Source organism: Hippocampus bargibanti, linkage group LG05 (genome assembly GCF_051943395.1).
Source record: "Hippocampus bargibanti isolate YZ-2025 linkage group LG05, ASM5194339v1, whole genome shotgun sequence".
NCBI lineage: Eukaryota > Metazoa > Chordata > Actinopteri > Syngnathiformes > Syngnathidae > Hippocampus > Hippocampus bargibanti.
Window position 1 is genome coordinate 16,607,325 of NC_142738.1, and position 22,762 is coordinate 16,630,086.

Below are 22,762 nucleotides of genomic sequence, written 5' to 3' on the forward strand. Positions count from 1 at the left end.
AGACGACTTTCTTCACTGGCAGTGATCTCCGTTGAGACAGAGAGACTTTTAAAACTGAAGAAAGATAAGGAAGGCTTCTACAAAGAAGTTATCGATGCCTTTCTTCAGAAGGAGCGGCGCATGGACTTCATTTACAAGGTAACACGATAAAAACATTTTTTTAATTATTTTTTTCTATGCTACAGTTTGTATATATAAAGAATGCTGACATGAAATTTTAAACAAAATATGTTAACTGTTGCCAATCAAATGGTGAATAAACTACTCTGTAGAGTTCATATGTTTGTAAATCTGACTATGATGACGTCAGTGCCTCACCAGCCATGAACCTCACCGCACGTCACTGCCTCACAGGGAGGCTGGAGCTTGACGCGAACCAGCGACCTCTGCACTGTGAAGCCAACGTGCAAACCACTCGACTACCGGGCGCCTATTTATTGATTGATTGATTGATTTGTTCATTCATTCGTTCATTTATTTATTTGTTTGTTTGTTTATTTATGTATTTATTCATTTATGTGAGGTGTTGCCTTCAAGGGCATTTTGAAAACTGCAATTTTTTTTTCACTTGGTCCTCAATCCTTCCAAACATCTACCCTGCAAGCCATCCATTTTTCCATCTATTACTCCATCCATCTCTGCAGCATTGTGCACAAGTGGTTAGCACGTTTCATTCACAGTTCATGTGCTTTTGATTTAAATTGCAGACACTCAGGCCTCTTCCAACATTCCAAAAGCAACCATATGAAACAACCTTTGGACCGATGCAAATACAGTGAGACCTCGGCTTACGAACACCTTACCTTACGAACTTTTCGGTTTACGAACGTCAAATTTATGAAAATTAAACCTTGGAATACGCACTACTTTTCGCGATACACACCCACCACATCTGGCAGAGTGATCTTCGGATCTGGCGGAGTGATCTTCGGATCTTCGGCGGAAGCACACGACCGAACAGCGCTCCAGCCGGCCTACCTTTCCACACCCTCTCTCTCTGAATTCACACGTCCATCGCCTCCGACGAGCTTTTTGCAGATAATTTTACTATTAGGAAATGAATGCAAGATGATCTCCTAATAATTCCCGTCGAGGAAAGAAGGAGATCATTGAGAAACACGAACGAGGTGTGCGTTTGTGGCGTCACATGTGCACACCGCGGCTGTCCTGTGAATCTCAGCCTGACACATCTCTCGCACTGTGTGTCACTTCCCTGAGAGTAACTTTCAACAACCATTCTACAAATAAAGAGCCCGGTACCGTTCACCATTGCTACCATTCTTCACCTAAAAGCTTTACATAAAGGCGTTATTTAGTCGATGCTTTCACGTGACTAATGACACCGAAATTGTCACGTGCGGGTTGACAGCTGGGGCGGGGCCGCCGCTCGCGACCTCCGCCAGCCAAAGAAGACACTTCAATTTCATTTCATTTCAACAAGTCGCTGTCACCTCACTCAGACTATGTGTGAACATAACCCCAACTTTGTTGATTGAGCACAGAAACGATCACAAAATAGAAGAGGTATCCTTGATGATCACATTTTTTGATGCAGATGCATCTAAACACCATTGAAAAGCAAAGAGAAAGATGGACAGACTACCTTTGTTGATTCGATGTGTCTTGCTAAATGTATAAATGTTTTCTCATCTTTATAGCACCTACTCATTGGTCAACAAAACATATTTGATGGAACATGATGGTGTTCCGGATACTTGGAACAAGCGCCTATTCCTATCAGAAAGAAGTAGCAACCTGCCATACATAAAGCCCATTTGTCGATTTGTTTTACATATTTTGAGATGAGGTGGATTCGTAAAAACATTTGCCAAAAGCTAATATGATAAAAGAGTTCTTCTGCTGCAATGTACATGACATGTGCAGGGGCTTACACACACGTTATACTAGTATTGCATGAGGAAGTCTGGAGTGACAGAAAAGTATGTCAGAGCGGTGCAAGACATGTATCATGACTGTAAGACAGTTGTGAGGTGTGCTGTCAGTGTGACGGAGGAATACAAGGTGGAGGTGGGACTCCACCAGGGGTCAGCTCTAAGCCCCTTCTTATTTGCTATGGTGATGGACAGGCTGACAGACGATGTTAGACAAGAATCTCCTTGGACCATGATGTTTGCAGATGACATTGTGATCTGTCGCGAGAAGGTGGCGGAGAAACTAGAGATGTGGAGATATGCCCTGGAAAGGAGAGGAATGAAGTCACAGCAAGACGGAATACATGTGTGTGAATGAGAGGGATCCAAGTGCAAGAGTGATGCTACAGGGAGAAGAAATAAAGAAGGTGGAAGATTTTAAGTACTTGGGGTCAACTGTCCAGAGCAATGGAGAGTGTGGAAAAGAGGTGAAGAAGCGTGTCCAGGCAGGCTGGAGCGGCTGGAGAAAAATGTCAGGTGTGATGTGTGATAGGAGGGTTTCAGCTAGGATGAAAGGAAAAGTGTATAAAACAGTGGTGAGACCAGCCATGATGTTTGGACTGGAGACAGTGCCACTAAAGAAAAGATAGGAAGCAGAGCTGGAGGTAGCAGAGCTGAAGATGTTGAGGTTTTCTTTGGGAGTGACCAGTTTGGATAGGATCAGGAATGTGTACATTAAATGGACAACTCATATTAGAGGCTTTAGAGAGAAAGTCAGAGAGGCCAGACTGAGATGGTTTGGACATGTCCAGAGGAGAGAGAGTGACTATATCGGGAGAATGATGCTGAGCATTGAACTGCCAGGCAGGAGACCGAGAGGAAGACCGAAGAGGAGGTTTATGGATGTGGTCAAAGAGGACATGAAGGTAGCTGGTGTGAGAGAAGAGGATGCACAAAACCGGGATAGATGGAGGACATTGATTCGCTGTGGCGAACCCTGAAGGGAAAAGCCAAAAGGAAAAGAAGAAGAAGAAGATACTGAAGCCGTGCCATACCAGTCATTTGACTCTGTTGGGACAACAAAAGTACTACTCCCAAAATTCCTGGCTTCCATGTTTCATAAAAAAGAATGGGAAAAACATAAGGAAACACAACCGAACATTGTGGTGATGGAGGCAATAAACCGGCATCCATGGTGGACCGCAGCTTGACACAAAGTGGGACTTTGATCTTTCGTGACTCAGACAGACCCGTTCTCAACACATTGACAGATGGCGAAAAACTGACGGACGTCCTTAAATTTTCCGTCAATGATAGAAAATAGTTGGTTAGTGTAAACTCCACAGAAATATAAAAGATGTAAATGTGTACACAGTCTTGTTTAACTTAGATTTCGTTACAAAGGCTTTCAGTAGTTATTATAAATCCTCCCGAGTCCTCACAAATGACGTGAAATTTCGGGTTTGCTTCTGCAAATCAAGTTAATTGGTCGGGCTTGGGTCGGGTCGGGCTTTAATACCCGCCAGCCCGATCTTACCTCTAAGGCCAGCAGAGAAGGTTTTGCAGGGCTTGACGGTCCACCACTGTTAGAGTATTGACAAAAATGCCAATGGCATCCTTCAGGTGGGAAACTGATAAAATAGCACTGAATGAAAGTTGTTTCCAAACAATGTAATAACATTCCTGGTGCATGAAAATAACATTCTTTTCTGAATAAAGCCCAAGTCCGACTTGAAACACATGTAAAATAGTTGACTGGCGCTGTGGTAAAGACGTGACCTCAATTTGTACTCAAGTCAAACTTTAGCATCAGTAACTATCAGTAACGTACACTAATGTAGTATTAAAGTCCTAATTATAATAAACGTTTATCTGAAAATAGATAATAAATAAAACAATTCACGTCAATCTCTGGAAAGAGTTACAAAGTTCATTCAAGGTCACAACAGTTTTAATACAAATATATTTCCTGTGGAGATAGTTTATAGGACTGTTGAGCGAATACCCGCATACCTGTGGTTTGGCAAATATTAGTACGCGGTACTTCTATGCTTGGTGGGGAATGTTTTGAGTGAAAAAATCAATAATATATAATTTTCTGCTGAAAGCTGAAAAAGGCACGTCACAACAACATCCGTGACACTCTGACGAAGTATATGCCGAAACATGTAAGGTAATTGAACACCTAAAATAAAGCCACTGTCTGTAAGTAAAGAATCTGTTGTAAATTAGATATCTAGTAGACAGTATGAACTTAACACAACTATCAATAATACTGTATATACCAGTGACGTGCAGTGAGGTTCATGGCTGGTGAGGCACTGACGTCATCATAGTCAGATTTACAAACATATGAACTCTACAGAGTAGCTTATTCACCATTTGATTGGCAACAGTTAATGTGTTATGTTTAAAATGTCATGTCAGCATTCTTTATATATACAAACTGTAGCATAGAAAAAAAATATTTAAAAAAACGTTATCGTGTTACCTTTACTTGTAAATGAAGTCCATGCGCCGCTCCTTCTGAAGAAAGGCATCGATAACTTCTTTGTAGAAGCCTTCCTTATCTTTTTTCAGTTTTAAAAGTCTCTCTGTCTCAATGGAGATCACTGCCAGTGAAGAAAGTCGTTCTTGATCAGTCCTGTTCCGACTGTGTGTTTTCAGTCTTTTCAGTGCTGAGAATGACCGCTCCACTGATGCTGTAGTAGCTGGAACAGTGAGCACGAGCTGGAGCAACTTTGTCGCCTCAGGAACAGTTTCAATCAGATCATTCTGGGCCAAAAAGCTAAGAAGCTGTCCAGGAGATTTACATCCATCCCTCACTGGTTGTGAGCTATACATTCTAACGACATCTGCCTTTAGCTTCACAAAGTCAAAGAACCTGGCATATTTTGACATGCTTTGCAGTTTCGCGTCATCAAAATGTTTCGACATTTCCCCAAATTGTGCGCAGTCCACCAAACCAAGAAAAGCCAGCTCACCAAAAGGAGCAAACCTGGCCTTCATTTGACAGCTTATGTTCTCCAGAATGTTACAGAACACTCGTTCACATCTAATCGAATGTCTGTCTTCACTCTCTGTCAGGCCCAGTGCGCTGCATTTCTGCTCAAATCGGTCACAGACACTGTCGAACTTCAGTTTCATACGCTCGAGAGCTGCAACAGTGTCGCGGATGCGTGCAAGACAATATTCAATGTCCATCACTTTGTTTTATAGCACTGTAAAAAGTACGTCAGTTTCGTTGAAAATGTCCTCATATGCCATAAGGAGAAAACATGTTGATGCTTTTGACAGCCACCGATCGTATCCTGCTGCCATCATCAGCATGTCATTATCCCAGCTGTCGGGATTTTCCGTAATTACCCGAAATAATGTGCACAGATCATTTTGGTGCATGCTTAATGTCTGCAGCAGCCTGGAGTTAGAGCTCCATCTTGTAGGTGCTGCCCTGGGTAAACGGCGCTTTATTATATCATCCAGCAAGTGAGTGCGCTTTGTGGACTTGCTGAAAAATGCCTCCAGTCCTTCAGCTGTTTTAAAAACGTGCTACAGTCGGGCATGCACCTCGCTGAAGGTAGCCAAAATGGAACTGTATAGTGCCACTTAGCAGTTTTTTTTTTTTTTTGGACGACGATACTAGTGCAGCGTGTTCTACCGGAAACAAATTCCTTGTGTGTTCTACATACTTGGCAATAAAGATGATTCTGATTCTGATTCTGATTCTGATTCTGATTGCAAGAGCACCGAGTTCAGTTTGTGTGCCTAACAGTGCGTAAACATGGCTTCAGGCACTTTTTCTTTAATTTTAGCTTGCACACCATTAAGTTTTGAGGCCATTACAGCGGCTCCATCATATGTCGGAGCTACAAGCTTATCAGCACAGTCATATTTCTCCAACACTCCGAGGACGGAGTGTTGGAGAAATACACAATTGAGAAATTTTCTTGATTGACCAGAATGGGGATTTTCCCCACTCATCGATCCATTTTCAAATCACCGTTTCCTCAAAAGGATCGCAGGCATGCTTTAGCCTATCTCAGCTTATTTTGGGCAGATGGCAGGTACACCCTGAAATACTTTTCCAGCCAATCACAAGGGAGATTTTGTTTTCTGTATTCCGAATTCCTATCACGGACAATGGCAGGAGCACGTCTGTCCTCACTCACATCGTCAAAGCCCAAAAACGCTTCATTCACCTCACAGCCTGCTTCAGATGTAACTACATACCGTAATATGACCGAAATCTGAGCTTGGTTTGTAACATCTGTCGTCTCATCTAGTTCTACAGCAACAAATGGGGCTGCACCGATCTCCTTTTTAATGTCATTTCTAATGACATCACTAACTGCTTCAATTAAATCGTTCTGTATTCTGTTTGACAGGCCAGGAAATACAATGTCCAAATGTCTCGCTAGCCTGTCATCTTTCTCAGCGAAAGCATGTAATAGTTCAACATAGTTGCCACGATTAGCAGAGCCTTTACTTTCATCATTTCCACGAAATGCCAGCTGTTGTTTGGCAAGGAAGCAGGTGGCATTGAGGAGATCTTTTAAAATCTCCCGGTTCTCCTTTACCTTAGCATTGTGGATGCTGATGTTGAGTCTTTGCTCATTTTGATGAGGCTCCGTTGTAAAATTTTCAGGTCGCAATATCCCATTTGAGTCCAGACATTGTCACAAGTTGAGAACAGAAGGCAGGAAAAGCAGAAAAGGCGGTTTCTCGCTGGACATCCACACAGCCAGCCTTTTCGTGTGTACCAGTCCGTTTGAAAAGAGCGAGTATTCTGACCCGTTGTCTGAAGCAAACCTTTTAGCTCCGGTGTTGGTCTTCCTTTAATTATTATCTCCTGCTTATTCTGAAAATGAGGCCTAGCAACACGAAAAAATGACTGGAGGGTTGCACTTTACTTGCTAACTGTTTACTGTAGCTTGCTGTCCCTAATTCTATTATTCTGCAGCCGTGGAGTCGCAAGTATCTCTGGAATCACAAGCCCCCCTGTCATGAGGCAGGAGAACTGTGTGCCTCACCTACGCACAGAGTTTTGATAAAACTAAAAGAAAATAAACACTGTAGTACATTGTTTATAATGTACAGTTCCTGTACATTATATACACCAGCTAAACTGCAGAAATTTAGTTCATATACTAAACGTGTTTGAACGCTTTAATAGCATATGCAGAAGGACAGCAATGCGGTCTCACTGCAGAGCAAGCCAGCACAGTTAGCATAGTGATTGCTGCTGCCTCACCGCTCGTTTCTACTTAGTATTTGAACGGTAAATGTGAAAATTCAGCGATTTTGAAAAAAAGCCCAAAACGGTGAAGTTAAATGGACAAGAACTTTAAAGTACAAATCACTAAATACATATAACTGTTTAATTTATTTTTTCATTTGATATTTCCATGAAGGGTTTCCATGATGACAGGTGAGGCACTGCCTCACCTGCCTCCCCTGACTGCACGTCACTGGTATATACTTTTTTAATGCAATTACTTGAAAGCAATGACTCGCAGCCTGGCTCGGTCTAGATCCCCTTCAAAGAGAGGAGAGAAATGTATCTTTCATTGATTTTTTTTGTTTTACAATACAGTAAAGTCTCGTTATATCGATATCGGATATATCGATAGTCCCGGTTATATCGATACTATTTCTATGCAAGCACGGAGAAAATTACATGCAAACAGGGTCGGATATATCGATAGTCCCGGTTATATCGATATTTTTTCGGACTCCCTTGAATATCGATATAACGAGACTTTACTGTATGTCCATCCATCCATTTTTGAATCTGCTGATCCTCATGAGGGCCGTTAACCTGCCTTGGATGTTTAGATTGGATTGGATAGTGGAGAAATTTACATTTCACAGCAGCAAAGTTATGAAGGGAAGATGAAAGGAATGAAAGAAGCAGAAAAACAAAATACATGAGCTGCTAGAAAGGCACTCACTCCTGCGGCACCATCGTGAAGTTAAAAGAATTTAAAAATAAAATAAAAATAGAAAATAAAAAAAAACGTTTTGAATGTGAGAGGAAACCAGAGTACCGGAAGAAACTCCACACAGGAAGGCCGGAGTTCGGAATTAATCCCATCATCTTTGCACTGGCGGACGTTTGAACCAGTCAACCACTGTGCCACCTTAATATTGTTATTTTTATTTAATTTGGAGTAACAACCATTTAACAAGCCGAAACATTCTCATTGTGGCTGCATAATGGCCCGGTGGTTACTGATGGTGCAGTAGTTCACTCATCTGACTTCCGTGCCAGTAATATGGATTAATTTCCTGCTCATTGTGTGGGTGTGAATCGTGGGTGTGAAGCAATTGTGATTGACTGGTGGGCATTTCTGGGTGCAGTCAACTGGGGTCAGCTGCGGCTCACCTCGACCCCGAACAAGATAAATCTATGGGTAGATGCATGGATGATGGCACACTAGCCATCACAGCACAAAGTTTCCTCTGTTCGCCTCCACTGTGACCGACCCGACTTCTGGGACACCTTTGCTTGTGGATTTCGCATCTTCAAATCACAGATTTTTCCTTCAATTGCTCCTGTTTTGACCACATTCAAAGTGCTATGGCAAGGTGTCAGTTCCACTCCATTGCCCAACGTGCTGACACATTACAAGCCTACCCGCTTGTTCTTGGGGATTCAGTCTAATTCACCATAGGTATGTTTTGTAAAAAGCAGACCGTGAAGAAAGTAAAACATCAGCAGTCTTCAGAGCCAACGTTCCTGCAATTGCAATACAAGGATAATGCAACTCGACGGCTTATAAAACACCAAAGTAACATTATTGAGGTGTCATTTCCACACTGACATTCCTGAATCGTAGCGTTAACATGACTAATGACTTCATGCAACGTTGATAAAGAGAGCGAGAGTAAACAAGGGCAACGAGCCCGTAGCTCAATGAATCATCAAATGACTGTTGATGGTTTAATCACATGCCGTGATACATCCAAACACAACATGATTCATACATTTGAATGCATCTTTTCTTGGTGAATGGCTCTCTTTTGTGTGGAAATGACCCAGGAAATAAGGAAATGCTGAGGAACAAACTCAAGTGCCATTCCAAGTCATTCAGACTCTTGACAGCCTAATCTGAAAAAGTCCTTACAGGAGGTGTCATCAAAGATAAACTTGGGGGGGGGGGGGGGGGGCAAAAACCACCTACCGCCAGGTCACGCGAGCAAGGAGGTTGTTGCACCATGGTAACACTGTTTTCATCTAGGACCTGTCAGATGCTCAGGGTACAATGAGGCACAACCAGGATTGACCATCTGGAATTTCGAGAAAATAGGCTCCTTTTCCGTATACCACGGGACTCCACCATCAGCACGTTATCTCACCAACATAGATCAGCCATATGACAGCCTTTCGGTGACAACTTTTCAGCACATGATGGCCATACCCTCTGTCAACCATTACTTTTCAGCAAATGATTCCCAAATGGCAACCGACTCTCCATCCTCCGTTGAGGATTATTTTTGAGCACGGGACAACCGCCATCCACAAATACACAAGGGCCAAGTTTTGGCCCCAGCACATCCCTGTGCACAACTCTCACACCCTCTTGCGCACAAACAAAGCAAATGCCGCAGTTTTATTGTGGACGTGCTGATCGATTGGCTGACCCACATACCTGGGTAAAATTAGTCATTTGTAGTTTACAATCCTGGCTGTATTTGGATTGAAAATGTTTTGTCAGCCTATAAAGAAGAACAGTGTTCACTTTTATACCCTTTCTTAGTACAGTGAGACCTTGGCTTACGAACTTAATTGGCTCCCAGACAGAGTGTGTAAGGCCAAAAGTGTGTATCACAAAAAAAATCTTCCCATGGGAAACCATTATAATGAGAATAATCCATTCCCAGGTCTCCATAACATAAAATTTTCAACTAAATAAGCCTTAAAATTACACACAACATACCTTATTCTATGTATAATAAATGTGCTATTGTATTGTAATGAAATAAATACACTGCACTGTATAATAAAGTCACTTTATTTACATTTGTGATGGTCGTTGATGGCTCTTAATTGACACCTGTTGCTTTCTGACTTGTAAGGTCTTACGAAACTGAGGCATCACATTATCATTCATCATGTTGATGATTCTCAGCCACTGTCTTTTCTGGATGGAACTGTTCAATAAAAGCCTGCACATCATTCCACTTAGCAAATCAAATCCTGTGTGTTGAGGACCTCATTATGGTCAGCAACAAGCTCCTCGATGTAATCTGCATCCACTTCGCGTCCCATGTTCTGTCCAATGGAAGCAATGTCGTCCAAAACAACTGAGTCATGAGGATCAAATCCTTCAAAGTCCCTCTCAAGGATGCATGCGGGCCACAAATTCTTCCATGCTGCTTTCAAGGATCGAAGGGTAACATCAGCCTTTTCTGTCAGCTGAACACAATGATACACATTGAAATGGACTTAGCATATCCGCTAAGCGGCTAAGTCAGACAAACGCACACCTCGGTCGTGTTTCTCAATGATGTCCTTCTTCTCCTCGACTGTAATTTTGTTTTGTGTCTTCTTCGAGTCTGTGGTGTCTTTTTCGGTCCCAAAAAAGCAAAAGTATCTCTCTCTCTCTCTCTCTCTCTCTCTCTCTCTCTCTCTCTCTCTCTCTCTCTCTCTCTCTCTCTCTCTCTCTCTCTCTCTCTCTCTCTCTCTCTCTCTCTCTCTCTCTCTCTCTCTCTCTCTCTCTCTCTCTCTCTCTCTCTCTCCCTCTCTCTCTCTCTCTCTCTCTCTCTCTCTCTCTCGCTCTCTCGCTCTGTGTCTCGCTCGCTCTGGATCAACATGTGCATTCAGAGAAAGGTAGTGTGGAAAGGCAGGCCAGCTGGCCGCTGTTCGCTCATGTGCTTTGCTGTTCTTCCGCGGAAGATTACTCCGCCAGCCGTGGTGGCGTAAGTGGTGCGTAATCCAAAGTTTAATTTTCATAAATTTAACGTTCGTAAACCGAAAAGTTCGTAAACCAAGGCGTTAGTAGACCGAGGCCCCACTGTATTTTGTTACTTGCTTGTGTCATTCATTCCCACCCATACAATTCCATTTATTTTCATTTGAATCTGTGAACACTTTTGAACCACATGGAATGTGAAAAACAAGCAAAGTTTACAAATGAATTGGAGTGTATTATGGTGGATAAACCGTAACAGGCAAATCCAAAACATGAGTATGCTGCTATGGTTGTTTTTTTATCCTCAAGACCTACAATGAACACCAAGGATGTTTTTATGCCCGCTGAATGTAATTGCAGCTGTTTTGCTTTTACAAACGTTCCCCATCATGATTTTATGACTAGGCATTGATGGCAGGGGTGTGGGGTAGCAAGGAAGTCATTTTACGATGACAGCCCTCTCATGACGGAGATGTGACAATTATACAGAGAGCTCTTATTCTTTCTTCTGATCTGACTCCATCATGGTATACGCAAAACTATCAATCATAAAGTGCATTGAGGGGTCACAAAAAAGGAGTAACAGATAGTGAGACTAAACACAAGCCCAAATTATAAATTTTGTTTTAAGAAGGTCACAAATTTGATGGATGGTAGAACAATATCAGGAATCAATGCCTGCAACCACTTTTTCCTGCAAATTTGACATTTTCTTGATTGACCAGAATGGGGATTTTCCCCACCCATCGATCCATTTTCAAATCCATGTTTCCTCAAAAGGATCGCAGGCATGCTTTAGCCTATCTCAGTTTATTTTGGGCAGTTGGCGGGTACACCCTGAAATACTTTTCCAGCCAATCACAAGGGAGATTTTGTTTTCTGTATTCCTAATTTGCCTCTTTCACTTTGTGTGGTGATAACATCGTAATATTTTGCATTATATTACACAGAATGAAATCTGTCATTTGAGGGTAGCCTTTTTCACAACAATATACAAATGCTTTACAACTTTCACTATGTTTAAAAATGTTTTGAAGAGAAAGCAAAAAAAGAAATGATAACTGATCAGCTAATCAGTGTACTCTAATGCCTCAAATGACACAATTACACCAATGTTCAATTCCACACAACTATTTCGACAGTTTTCTTCACAGCTCATTAATCAAGAAATTGATTACCATCAAGTGTAGCATATATTTGAGCAATAAACAAATATATTATACACGATAGACTGATGATTGTTTGTCTCTGTGTGCCGGCAACCAATTCAGGGTGTGCCCGAAGACGGCTGGGGATAGGGTCCAGCAGCCCCCGCGACCCTCGTGAGGATGAAGCGGACCGGAAGATGAATGAAAACTTTAGACTTGGGTCACATCACAGCTGCAGAAATTTTTGTCAAACATGGTTGCAAATCGTGTTTATACATTAAAATCCCATTCGTACCCAATGCGTCTCAATTGCAAATTACGAAAGTCACGCTTGAACGTGGCAAAACATATACATGCACCTTCTACCTGCCTTTAATGACCAATGCCGTCACACTTCTGTCAGGTGCGCCCGGCTCCAATGCTGGCTGAGTGAGATGATAGAAAATCCAATCACGAAATAGCCTTGGAAGATTCATTCAAGGGATTGTCATCACTTGCTCTCCACGCTCATGCCAGTGCTCTCTACGTGTTCAAAGAGACTGCGGAGTAGACTGAAGTGCAACAGGTTGTCCCGTCACCACCACGTCAATAATTTAGATGCGCACCGACATCCGGTCTGCTGTCAAAATAAATCTATTGCTCCCGGTTCCGAGTTAAGACCAGTATTGAGACAAGTCACCGTAGAGGGGTTCTAAAATACACAACTCATTTTAAATGCTGTTTGTTTGGGAGCAGAACTCGTATTAAATCCAAACATTAAGAATTGAAAACGCGTTCTTTCCAAATACTATGCATTAGTGTTCATTTATATTTGAATGAGACGATATGGATAACTTATACAGTATGTAACGTATATAAAGTATATATGTAACCTCATAGAAGTACCTAAACTACATCAATTTATTAGTTTGACATCCATTCTCTGATCCTTGAGCACCTGCTTTGTCATGCCAGCATCAATCAACAGCTGTAAAATACGTGTGACTCCCGTCAAGCTAAATCTCGAGATTTTACCACGTAGTCCATGTACAGGAATTCAACTCAAATTTCAAGTACTGTAGGAGTCGATTTTACTTTGAAAGTCCAAGAGGGCGATTTGGGAGAATAAATGTAAGTGCGACCACACGGAGACCTAAATCACTTCTCCGCACAAACGCCGCTGGAATTGACGTGTTTCCTTTATCCAGGCACGGTGTAAGGATTTTTTATTCCCCGGTGCTAAGGGGCGACATGACCAATATGGTGGGATGGTGGAGGGGGTGAGGGGTTTGCGGGTGGACGAATGTCCTAACTTGATTTACTTGAGATGTTCCCTCGATTTTTTTCCTGCCAATATAGGGGGGGGGGGGGCATTTTAACTTAAAGTCGTTCGAACGATTTGTGATTTCGGCTAAAAATAAAAAATCCCTGATAATGGCACGGGGTTTTAATCTGTGCAGGTTAGAAAAAATGAGTTACAGTAAAATATGGGGTGGAAGTACTCCACTTTATTTGGGTACGTAATTAAAATGTTTTTTTTTTTTGCACTTTATATATATATATATATATATATATATATATATATATATATATATATATATATATATATATATATATATATATATATATATATATATATATATATATATATATATATATATGCCAGCCACCTGGTTATGGCGTTCCATGTAGGCTTTCCCTGCCAGCATTTTACACCCTGCAGTTATGTGTTGGATTGTCTCAGGTGCTTCCTTGCACAACCTACACCTTGGGTCTTGCCTGGTGTGGTATATCCGTGCCTCTATGGCTCTGGTTCATATGTACACGAGGCGAGGGACACCATGAATTCGTTGCCAGCCAATCGCAGGGCACACAAAGACGTACAACAGTCACTCTCATACGCACACCTAGGGACAATTTGGAGTGGTCAAGCTGCCTGCCTGCATGTTTTTGGGGTGTGGGAGGAAACCGGAGGACCCGGAGAAAACCCACGTGGGCTCAGGGAGAACATGCAAACTCCACACAGGGAGGCCGGACCGGGGCGCCGGCCGGGGTGTCGGCCGGGGTGCCGGCCGGGGCGCCGGCATCCTCTGCACTGTGAAGTGCAGAGGACGCACTACCGGGCCGATATATATATATATATATATATATATATATATATATATTTTTTTTTTTTTACAGTAAAGTCTTGTTATATTCTCGGGAGTCCGAAAAAATATCGATATAACCGGGACTATCGATATATCCGACCCTGCGCGCATGTAATTTTCTTCTTGCGTTCATAGAAATAGTATCGTAATAAGCGGTATACCGCGCACCAAATCCAGCAGACATTTAAACAGCTTCTTCCCCCAAGCCATTAACTCTTTGAACTCTTCAACAGTAGCCAAAATGGAACTGTATAGTGCCACTTAGCAGTTTTTTTGACGACGATACTAGTGCAGCGTGTTCTACCGGAAACAAATTCCTTGTGTGTTCTACATACTTGGCAATAAAGATGATTCTGATTCTGATAACTGCAGGGTGTAAGATGCTGGCAGGGAAAGCCTACATGGAGCGCCATAACCAGGTGGCTGGCATAGTCTACCGAAACATCTGTGCGGAGTATGGACTGGAAACCCCAAGGTCATAATGGGAAACACCTCCCAAGGTGGTGGAGAATGACCGAGCAAAGATCCTGTGGGACTTCCTGATACAGACTGACAAGATGGTAATGGCCAACCAACCAGATATCGTGCTCATAGATAAAGGGGAAAGGAAAGCCGTTGTCGTGGATGTCGCGGTCCCGAGGGATGGAAACATCAGAAAGAAGGAACATGAGAAAATGGAGAAATACCAAGGGCTCAGAGAGGAGCTGGGGAGAGCCTGCAAGGTAAAGGTGACAGTCGTGCCTGTGGTGGTCGGAGCACTCGGGGCAGTGACCCCCAAACTCGACGAGTGGTTGCAACAGATCCCGGGAACAACATCGGACATCTCGGTCCAGAAAAGCTGCGCAGAACCCTCAAGCTTCCTGGCCTCTGGTAGAGGACCCGAGCTGAAATGGGGGACGGACACCACCCATGGTGGGTGACACGAGGATTTTTATATATATATATATATATATATATATATATATATATATATATATATATATATATATATATATATATATATATAGTGAGACCTCAACTAACAAACTTAATTGGTTCCCAGACAGAGTGTGTAAGACGAAAAGTGTGTATCACACTAAAATGGGATTAATCCCTTCCCGGGTTACCATAAAATATACTTTTCAACTAAATAAGCCTTAAAACTCAAATTCTCTGTGTTGATGACCTCATTATGGTCAGCAACAAGCTCCTCGATGTCATCTGCATTCACTTCGAGTCCCGTAGGTGCTGGCAGTGATGTTATGACAACAAAAGGCGCGAGTCCGATGATCCCACGGACGCGGAATAAAACGCGACAAAAGAAGGCGGGCGGGGCGAATAAAATGGCACACTCGCGTCTAACAATCACCTCGTGCAAAGCAAACTGTTGGATGTGCCAGCACAAGACATAGCGATGCACTTTCATCGTAATCATGTGAGGTGACAGTGACTCGTTGAAATGAAATGAAATTGAAGTGTTGCGAGCGGCGGCCACGCCCGAGCTGTCAACTCGCACGTGACAATTTAGCGTGACTATTGACACGCTGTTCCGGTGTGTGTGAAAACACTAGCTCTGATTGGCTTACCATGACACATGACTCTACCCTTTAGCCAATCACAATCACTTCTATCGCATCTTGACAGGGGGTGCGTTCAAGTGTCGCAACACAGAAACGTTGCCACTTCCACTCGAAGTACTTCATGAGGATGGGAGTGAGTGCGACCGGGCGGTAGTCGTTGTGGCAGGTGGGGGACGACTTCTTTGGGACCGGGATGATGGTGGTGGCTTTGAGGCACGTGGGCACAACAGCCTGGCTCAGAGAGGTGTTGAAGATGTCCGTGAAGACTTCTGTGAGCTCCTCAGCGCAGTCTCTCAGGACACGGCGAGGAATGCCGTCGGGACCCCGGGCTTTGCGTACGTTGGTCCCTCTGAGGGATCGCCTCACGCTGTCCTGGGTCAGTGTCGGTACCGACTAGTCAGGTCGGTACCGCTTGTCTGAACATGTTCCAGTCGGTGTTGAAGAAGCAGTCTTTGAGTGCCTCTGACGACCCGTCAGGCCACACCCTTATCTGCTTCTTGACTGGTTTGACGACTTTGACAAGTGGCCTGTATGCGGGCATTAACATGAAAAATAAATGACAAAGAGACAATTAATTTCCCAAACCATAATTTCATTTTGATATGAAATTTACAGATTTCTTGCTCGGAAGTTGTACCACCTGTGCACAAACTTTCATGGGAATTGTTGGTAAGCCGCCAAATAAAAAGAAGGAAAAGAATATCACTCCCCTGAGTACTTTGCGATGCTAATTGTGCTTCCATTCCAAACAGAGGATTCCGGTTCTTTGTACTGATGGTTAATTCTTTAATGTGATTTCACTTGCATGTTGAATCACCAACAACACCACCACCACCGTAGAACTACAAAAAATATAAAAATATAGCTATTATTTACACGTAAACATTTGGACTTCACATCGATGAAATAAAACGTATGCAATAAAATCGTACAAACCACTTTGCCCGCTTTCTGTCCGAAATAGAAGTTTTTGGTCCTTGTCCTTTCGTCTTTTCCTTGCTAAACAGTACAGCGATAAAGCATGTCGATTCTCGCTGTCTTCTCAGTAAAATTAAACTTAAAGTAGCGCGAAAGTAAATCTGAACCGGAAGTGACAACAACCAATGTAATGTCAAGAAAATAAAGCACAGCCATCTGCTGGTCAACTATGGGATAGCAGTCATAAACAAATTTATCAGCTGCATTTACACTAATAATAAACATATTTTGAAACAAATTACCTGAAGACATTTCTCTCTCAAAGCACAATTGTTTAGTCATGTGTTGAAAATGACTTTGAGCTGATTCAAAACTGAATGGGACTCATGGAAGTGGGATTTGGTCATTTGTTTGTGCGCATCAAGTACACTTTAGTTGCCAATAAAGAGTGCCATTATGCTCACTCCATATTAGGTCAGTGACATCAAAGTTATTAAAAGGAGCGTTATGTCACATTGTCCCAGGTTGGCGCAATACACAAGTCTATAATCATTGTGTTTGTGGTGAGTTCAGAGGGGAAATCCCATAACAATCAGCAACCTAGATATGGTCGGTTCAACCCAAAAGGGAATTGTCCTTCGAGCATCGTTTCCATGGTCCATTTGACTTACCTAGTATGCTTGTCACATCAAACAGCACAAATATTTGTGGTTATTTTAAAAAAAAAACAGCTGGCCTCAAATGGAAACATTTTGAAAGAACAGAAAGGAACAGCAAATTCGTTGCCTCACGAGGGTCGCGAGGGGTGCTGGAGCCTATCCCAGCTGTCTTCGGGCACGAGGCGGGGGACACCCTGAATTGGTTGCCAGCACACAGAGACAAACAACAGTCACTCTCACACTCACAACTAGGGACACTTTGGAGTGTTCAATCTGCCTGCCATGCACGTTTTTGGAATGTGGGAGGAAACCGGAGGACCCGGAGAAATCCCACGCGGGCCCGGGGAGAACATGCATACTCCACACAGGGAGGCCGGAGCGGGACGCGAACTGGCGACCTCTGCACTCGACTACCGGGCCACCTGTAAATAAATAATAATTGTATTTTCTTTTTTCAGACTTTGTGGTCAAGAAGCAAGGAAAGCAGGGGTATCCAATTCCAGTTCTCAAGATGTATCCCTTCTCCAATCCGAATCAGAATCAGAATCACCTTTATTGGCCAATTGATGTGGTGTAATCGTTGCCCAGTGGCGCTGGGTGATGACGTCAGCAGGGGGGCGTCAAGGACCAGACAAAAGAGTGACTGGGGAAAACACATTGCATTGGAGGCAAAATAAAAGTTACCCACGTTAACGCAACAGCTGGACTCACATGTGCCTTATTTTACAACATGACAATTTACACACAAAGAATTTGACTTCGGTAGAACAAGACACCTAATTCAAATGATCAGGGTTATGATCAGGCTGCCAGACGAAGGTGGACACCTTTGCTGTCCCTTCATTTAATTTTATTGTAGCGCAAATGTGTTCATATTTTATCTCCATTTTATTTTTTGGTGTTACACTTGTTTTTATATTAGTTATCATATTTATAAAATACAATACAATACATATTGATTTATATAGCGCTTCAACAACTAAACAAACGTGAATCAAACCTCTGAAGATGGAGGACACTAATTCGCTGTGGCGACCCTTGGAGGGAAAAGCCGAAAAGAAAAGAAGAAGAAGCACTTTAACAACAGCTGAAGCTATAACAAAGCACTGAACATGAACAGCTATCATATACCTGAAATAAAGCAGTCACAAAGATAGTAGAAAGGACCAGGGAATGAAACCAAGATCAAGTCGGAATCATTCAATCAGTTTATCTTTTTGTACCATTGCTAACCTTTTTGGAGCAATAACTGCATCGAGGTTGTTACTCATTGACATCAGTGGTCCTGGTGGCATACTACATTAAAAAAGTCAATTATTATTATTAGTTAACATTGATTTCAAATTGAGAGTGTCCTACTTGAGCCACTACATTATTATGGTGGAGGGCTTTGAGTTTCTCAATGACTAAATGAGCCGTTTCCTGGGGCTTTCTTACCCTGACAAGTTCAACCTCTTCAAACAGGTCCTAGTGAGCGACCAGAAAAAGCATGTCCCAAAAGCAGCCTCCCTCCCCTCCGGATTAAGAATGATATCAGTAGACATTTTCTCTGAAATAGGGCTCGAAGGTCCGTGTCTGCACCCAGTTCGGCTCAGCTCAAAGGGATCGCATGGGTCCTCCTCCTCATAGGTTCATAGAGACCATGAGGGTTGAGTGCAAAGTGAGCTGGGCTGTGGCCCGAGGCAAGGACCTTGGCGGTCTGATCCCCGGCTGGAGAAGCTGGGTCTGGGCATATGGAATTACACCTTTCTAGCAGGTCAAGAGCCTGAGCAGCTGTGACAGGTTGCGCTGGATATAGTCGGGCTTGCCTCGACACGTAGTTTGTGCTTTGGGACCTGTCCTCTCCAGTCCTCTTGTCACGGTTTGCGAGGTGGTGATGGCGGCTGCGGATCCCAAAAAGCAGGCAGGAGGGCGCAGGAGGTTGTTTGACAAATTGTATTAAAATAAAGGTCAACAGGAACAAAATGTAAAACATCAAAATCATCTGAATGGAAAAAATACAAAGTAGCAAAAGAAGACCAAAAGTAAAAGTCCGCCAAGGTTAAACAAACACAAACAAAATGCATGCAGCAAACAAGCAGCAAACAATGAACCGACACCGGATGGTCGTGCCGGGTGCCCTTTTAAGTGTCAGTGATTAAACGACCAGCACCTGCGAGGCTGCAGGCAGGGCTGACGTCGCTACCCGCTGGTCGCCAATCTGATCGGGATGACCAGCACCTGTGCAGGTGCAGGCGGGGCCGACAGCGCCCCCGTTGGTCGCCAACCAGATCATGACAGTACCCCCCCTTCAAGGGGCTGCTTCCAGAAGTCCCAACAGTCTCCCAAAAGGTCCACTCGCCAGGGAACGGTCGGTGGAGAGGGCAACCGCTGCCTCTCCAGCATACGACGGGCGGCGGCCTGATGGGAACGGGACTCGGCCTGGGGTGGACGAAGGCGCGGCACGGATCGTCGTGGCCGTGAGTGCGATCCCTCTCGCACGTTCACGCGACGGCGCATGGCTCAACGTGGACGTCGAACTGCCAGGCGTAGAATGGCACCCTGTACGGCCGTATGGGACCAGGTCTCGGCCGGACGCCAACGCAGGCGCGAACTGCCCGGCACCGGGGGAACGAGACCAGTCCAGAGCCGCTCCGGGATCCAGCGGTGAGTGGGGTCCCGGACTGACGTTGACGCGGACGTTGCACGGCTCGTCGTGGATGAGACTCAATTCGTCATGCACGACGACAGCGTGGCTGGACGTGGGCATGCACTGCCAGTCACCCAGTGTCACCCTGGATGGCCACGTGGAAGGAGGTCTCGGCCGGACGTTTACGTGCACATTACGGCTCGTCGAGTGACGCAATTCAAACTCGATGAGGCTTGGGCTAACGTGGACGTAGCATTGCCAGGCACAGGGTGGAAATGAGACGGGTCCGATTTACCTGCGGGATCCGATGGTTGGTCGGTTCATTCTGTCACGGTTTGCGAGGTGGTTATGGCGGCTGCGGATCCCAAAAAGCAGGCAGGAGGGAGCAGGAGGTTGTTTGACAAATTGTATTAAAATAAAGGTCAGCAGGAACAAAATGTAAAACATCAAAATCATCTGAATGGAAAAAATACAAAGTAGCAAAAGAAGACCAAAAGTAAAAGTCCGCCAAGGTTAAACAAACACATACACAATGCATGCAGCAAACAAGCAGCAAACAATGAACCGACACCGGATGGTCGTGCCGGGTGTCCTTTTAAGTGTCAGTGATTAAACGACCAGCACCTGCGAGGCTGCAGGCAGGGCTGACGTCGCTACCCTTAGGTCGCCAATCTGATCGGGACGACCAGCACCTGTGCAGGTGTAGGCGGGGCCAACAGCGCCCCCCGTTGGTCGCCAACCAGATCATGACACCTCTCATTCACAAATGGAGTTTCACACGGAAAGATGTACTGAGCAGGTCCTGGCATACTTATTAACCTGTGCCTCGATATTTGTAAAATGGCATTCATCCCAGTAATGATGAATGCCAGTGACGATGCCTTCAGGTCCGACGACGGGTCCTGATTTTTGTCTGTGTTTATATACAAAAGATGTTTTTAACAATGACAAGCACTTGTATTTGACAAGCACTGACAAGTACTGGTAATGTGGTCAAGTATGATAAGCGCTTTTCAAATAAATTTTGATTGATTGATTGATTGATTGATTGATTGATTGATTGATTGATTGATTGATTGATTGATTGATTGATTGATTGATTGATTGATTGATTCTCCGTTAGTCAATGATTGTCTATATATTGTATTGTAGCGGATTAGATTAGATTAGATTAGATTAGATTAGATTAGTTTGTATTAGTCTCACAGTGGAGAAATGTACATTTTAGAGCAGCAAAGGAAGAAGTAGAAGTACATAATATTGGAGCTGCTGTAAAGGCAGCTACCCTGGCGGCGCCATCTTGAAGTCAAAATAACCACCAAAAAAAAATGAAAAAAAAACAGAATGTGACACAACACAAAAGACAGTCATTCGATCTTAAGCACTTTCTGCACCCTCTTGGTTATATGAATCAGTTCTAGATGAAAGAGGAGAGGATCAAAACATCCTTTTCACAAGTGGATCAGATACTTGAATGGTGAAATGTGCATGTCTGCTACAAGCTAGATGCTGAAAGCAAACACAAAGCTGTAGCATCCATTGACGAAAAAAAATGCCTCACATCTCCTGTCCCACATAAATCCGCTTCAATTCCAAGCCATGACAGTTTCACATAGTCATTGGCGCTCTGCGCTGACGCTCCTCCGCATTGCTGGCTCTTCAAGCCATGCATCGATCCAGCCGCAGACTGTCCAACAGCACAGACCTTTCTGCTGAACAAAGCGCACACATGTACAAACATGGGGGTGTCCACACAGACACTTGATCCCAAAACATCCTAGGATGCAGTTCATTGATAGATTTTGTGGTTTTGTCTTTGAACTTGCAACTTCCTGTCTTGAAGACACTGTCGGAGATGTCAACGGAGGACTATCTTACTGTCGTTTGGCTCTGATACTCAGGCACGTTTCAAGTGGGTTGTGTCAACCACAAAATTTGGTTCAAAAACGCATGCGTTGAGTTTTTAATAACCAAGAAAAAAATTATGCCAAGTGGCATAATTACCTCTTCTATTGCTCCAGACCAGAGGTGGCCAACCAGTCAGAGATGAGGAGCCATTTTTTATTATGTTACTGCAAAGAGCCACACGCACACGCACGCACGTGCATGCGCACGCACGCACACATACACACACACACTCACAATGCGCACACGCACACACACATGCAGACATAGTCATGCGCAGACACGAACACACACATACACAACCATGCACACACGAACATTGCATGCACGACGAGCAACAGAGCTTGCTACCGTATTTTCACGACTGTAAGTCTTGAATGTTCTCCAAAAGGTGCAGCGCGCTCTATGGTCATGAAAATACGGTACATAGTGAATGAATGGTGTCACGTTCCGAATGAGACAGAAAGTAACCGACTCGTCGAAACGAAGTGGGATGTTTGGATCCTCAAGCAGGCGACAGAGACAGGAGATAATTGCAGGGTGTTTATTAACGTAACAAATGGCGCTGGTCCAAAAACAGGTGAATCAGCGGAATCGTAAGAAATAAACTAACCGGCGGTGGTGCAAAAATAGGCACAATCCCGAAAGAAGGCAGACGGGGCGCAGGGGGGAAAAACGGGGACCGGATCAACACATGCACCGAAGCTGAGAAAGACAGGATAAGGGCGAGATCGCGGCTAACAATCACCTCGAGCGAAGCAAACTGTTGTGCTTGCAAGTCCAAGACACTGGCAAGGCGCGAGGCGTCGTAATCATGTCACTGATGAGGTGACAGCGACTCGTTGAAATGTCCCAGTATCGGTGATTAGATCAGTCGGCAGCTGGCGGAGGACGGGAGCGGCGACCCCGCCCCAGCTGTCAACTCGCACGTGAAAGCATCGAGTAAATAACGCCTTTGTGTAGCAATGTTGGACTTAGCATATCGGTAAGGGCCTCTTTATTTGTATGATGGTAGTAGAAAGTTACCAC

At 43.9% G+C, this 22,762-nt stretch overlaps 2 protein-coding genes across 5 annotated transcripts in view; one reads left to right on the forward strand and one right to left on the reverse strand.

Annotated features, from left to right (window-relative positions):
• Positions 1 to 12,488, reverse strand: part of il34 (interleukin 34) — a 75,947-nt gene extending 63,459 nt beyond the window's left edge. For 2 of the 4 annotated variants that reach the window (XM_088996972.1, XM_088996969.1), the window contains exon 1: positions 12,305 to 12,488. The gene's annotated coding sequence lies outside the window, so the exon portion shown is untranslated. Of the gene's footprint in view, positions 1 to 12,293 lie in introns of all 4 variants that reach the window. The other 2 variants (XM_088996970.1, XM_088996971.1) reach the window with 2 other exon arrangements.
• A 597-nt stretch (positions 12,489 to 13,085) lies between these two features.
• On the forward strand, positions 13,086 to 17,879 carry LOC148898084 (uncharacterized). Its single transcript, XM_088997302.1, has 3 exons — positions 13,086 to 13,128; positions 14,436 to 14,975; positions 17,658 to 17,879. The coding sequence occupies exons 2-3, from the start codon at positions 14,621 to 14,623 to the stop codon at positions 17,774 to 17,776; spliced, it is 474 nt and encodes a 157-aa protein (XP_088853428.1). The 5' UTR covers positions 13,086 to 13,128; positions 14,436 to 14,620; the 3' UTR covers positions 17,777 to 17,879.
• The last annotated feature ends 4,883 nt before the right edge of the window (positions 17,880 to 22,762 follow it).

Bases quoted from the DNA above. Each gene is read 5' to 3' on its own strand.
- LOC148898084 (XM_088997302.1), top strand. From the start codon at position 14,621: ATGGTAATGGCCAACCAACCAGATATCGTGCTCATAGATAAAGGGGAA. The intron at 14,976-17,657 runs GTGGGTGACACG...TTCTTTTTTCAG, and splicing joins GGGGACGGACACCACCCATG to ACTTTGTGGTCAAGAAGCAA.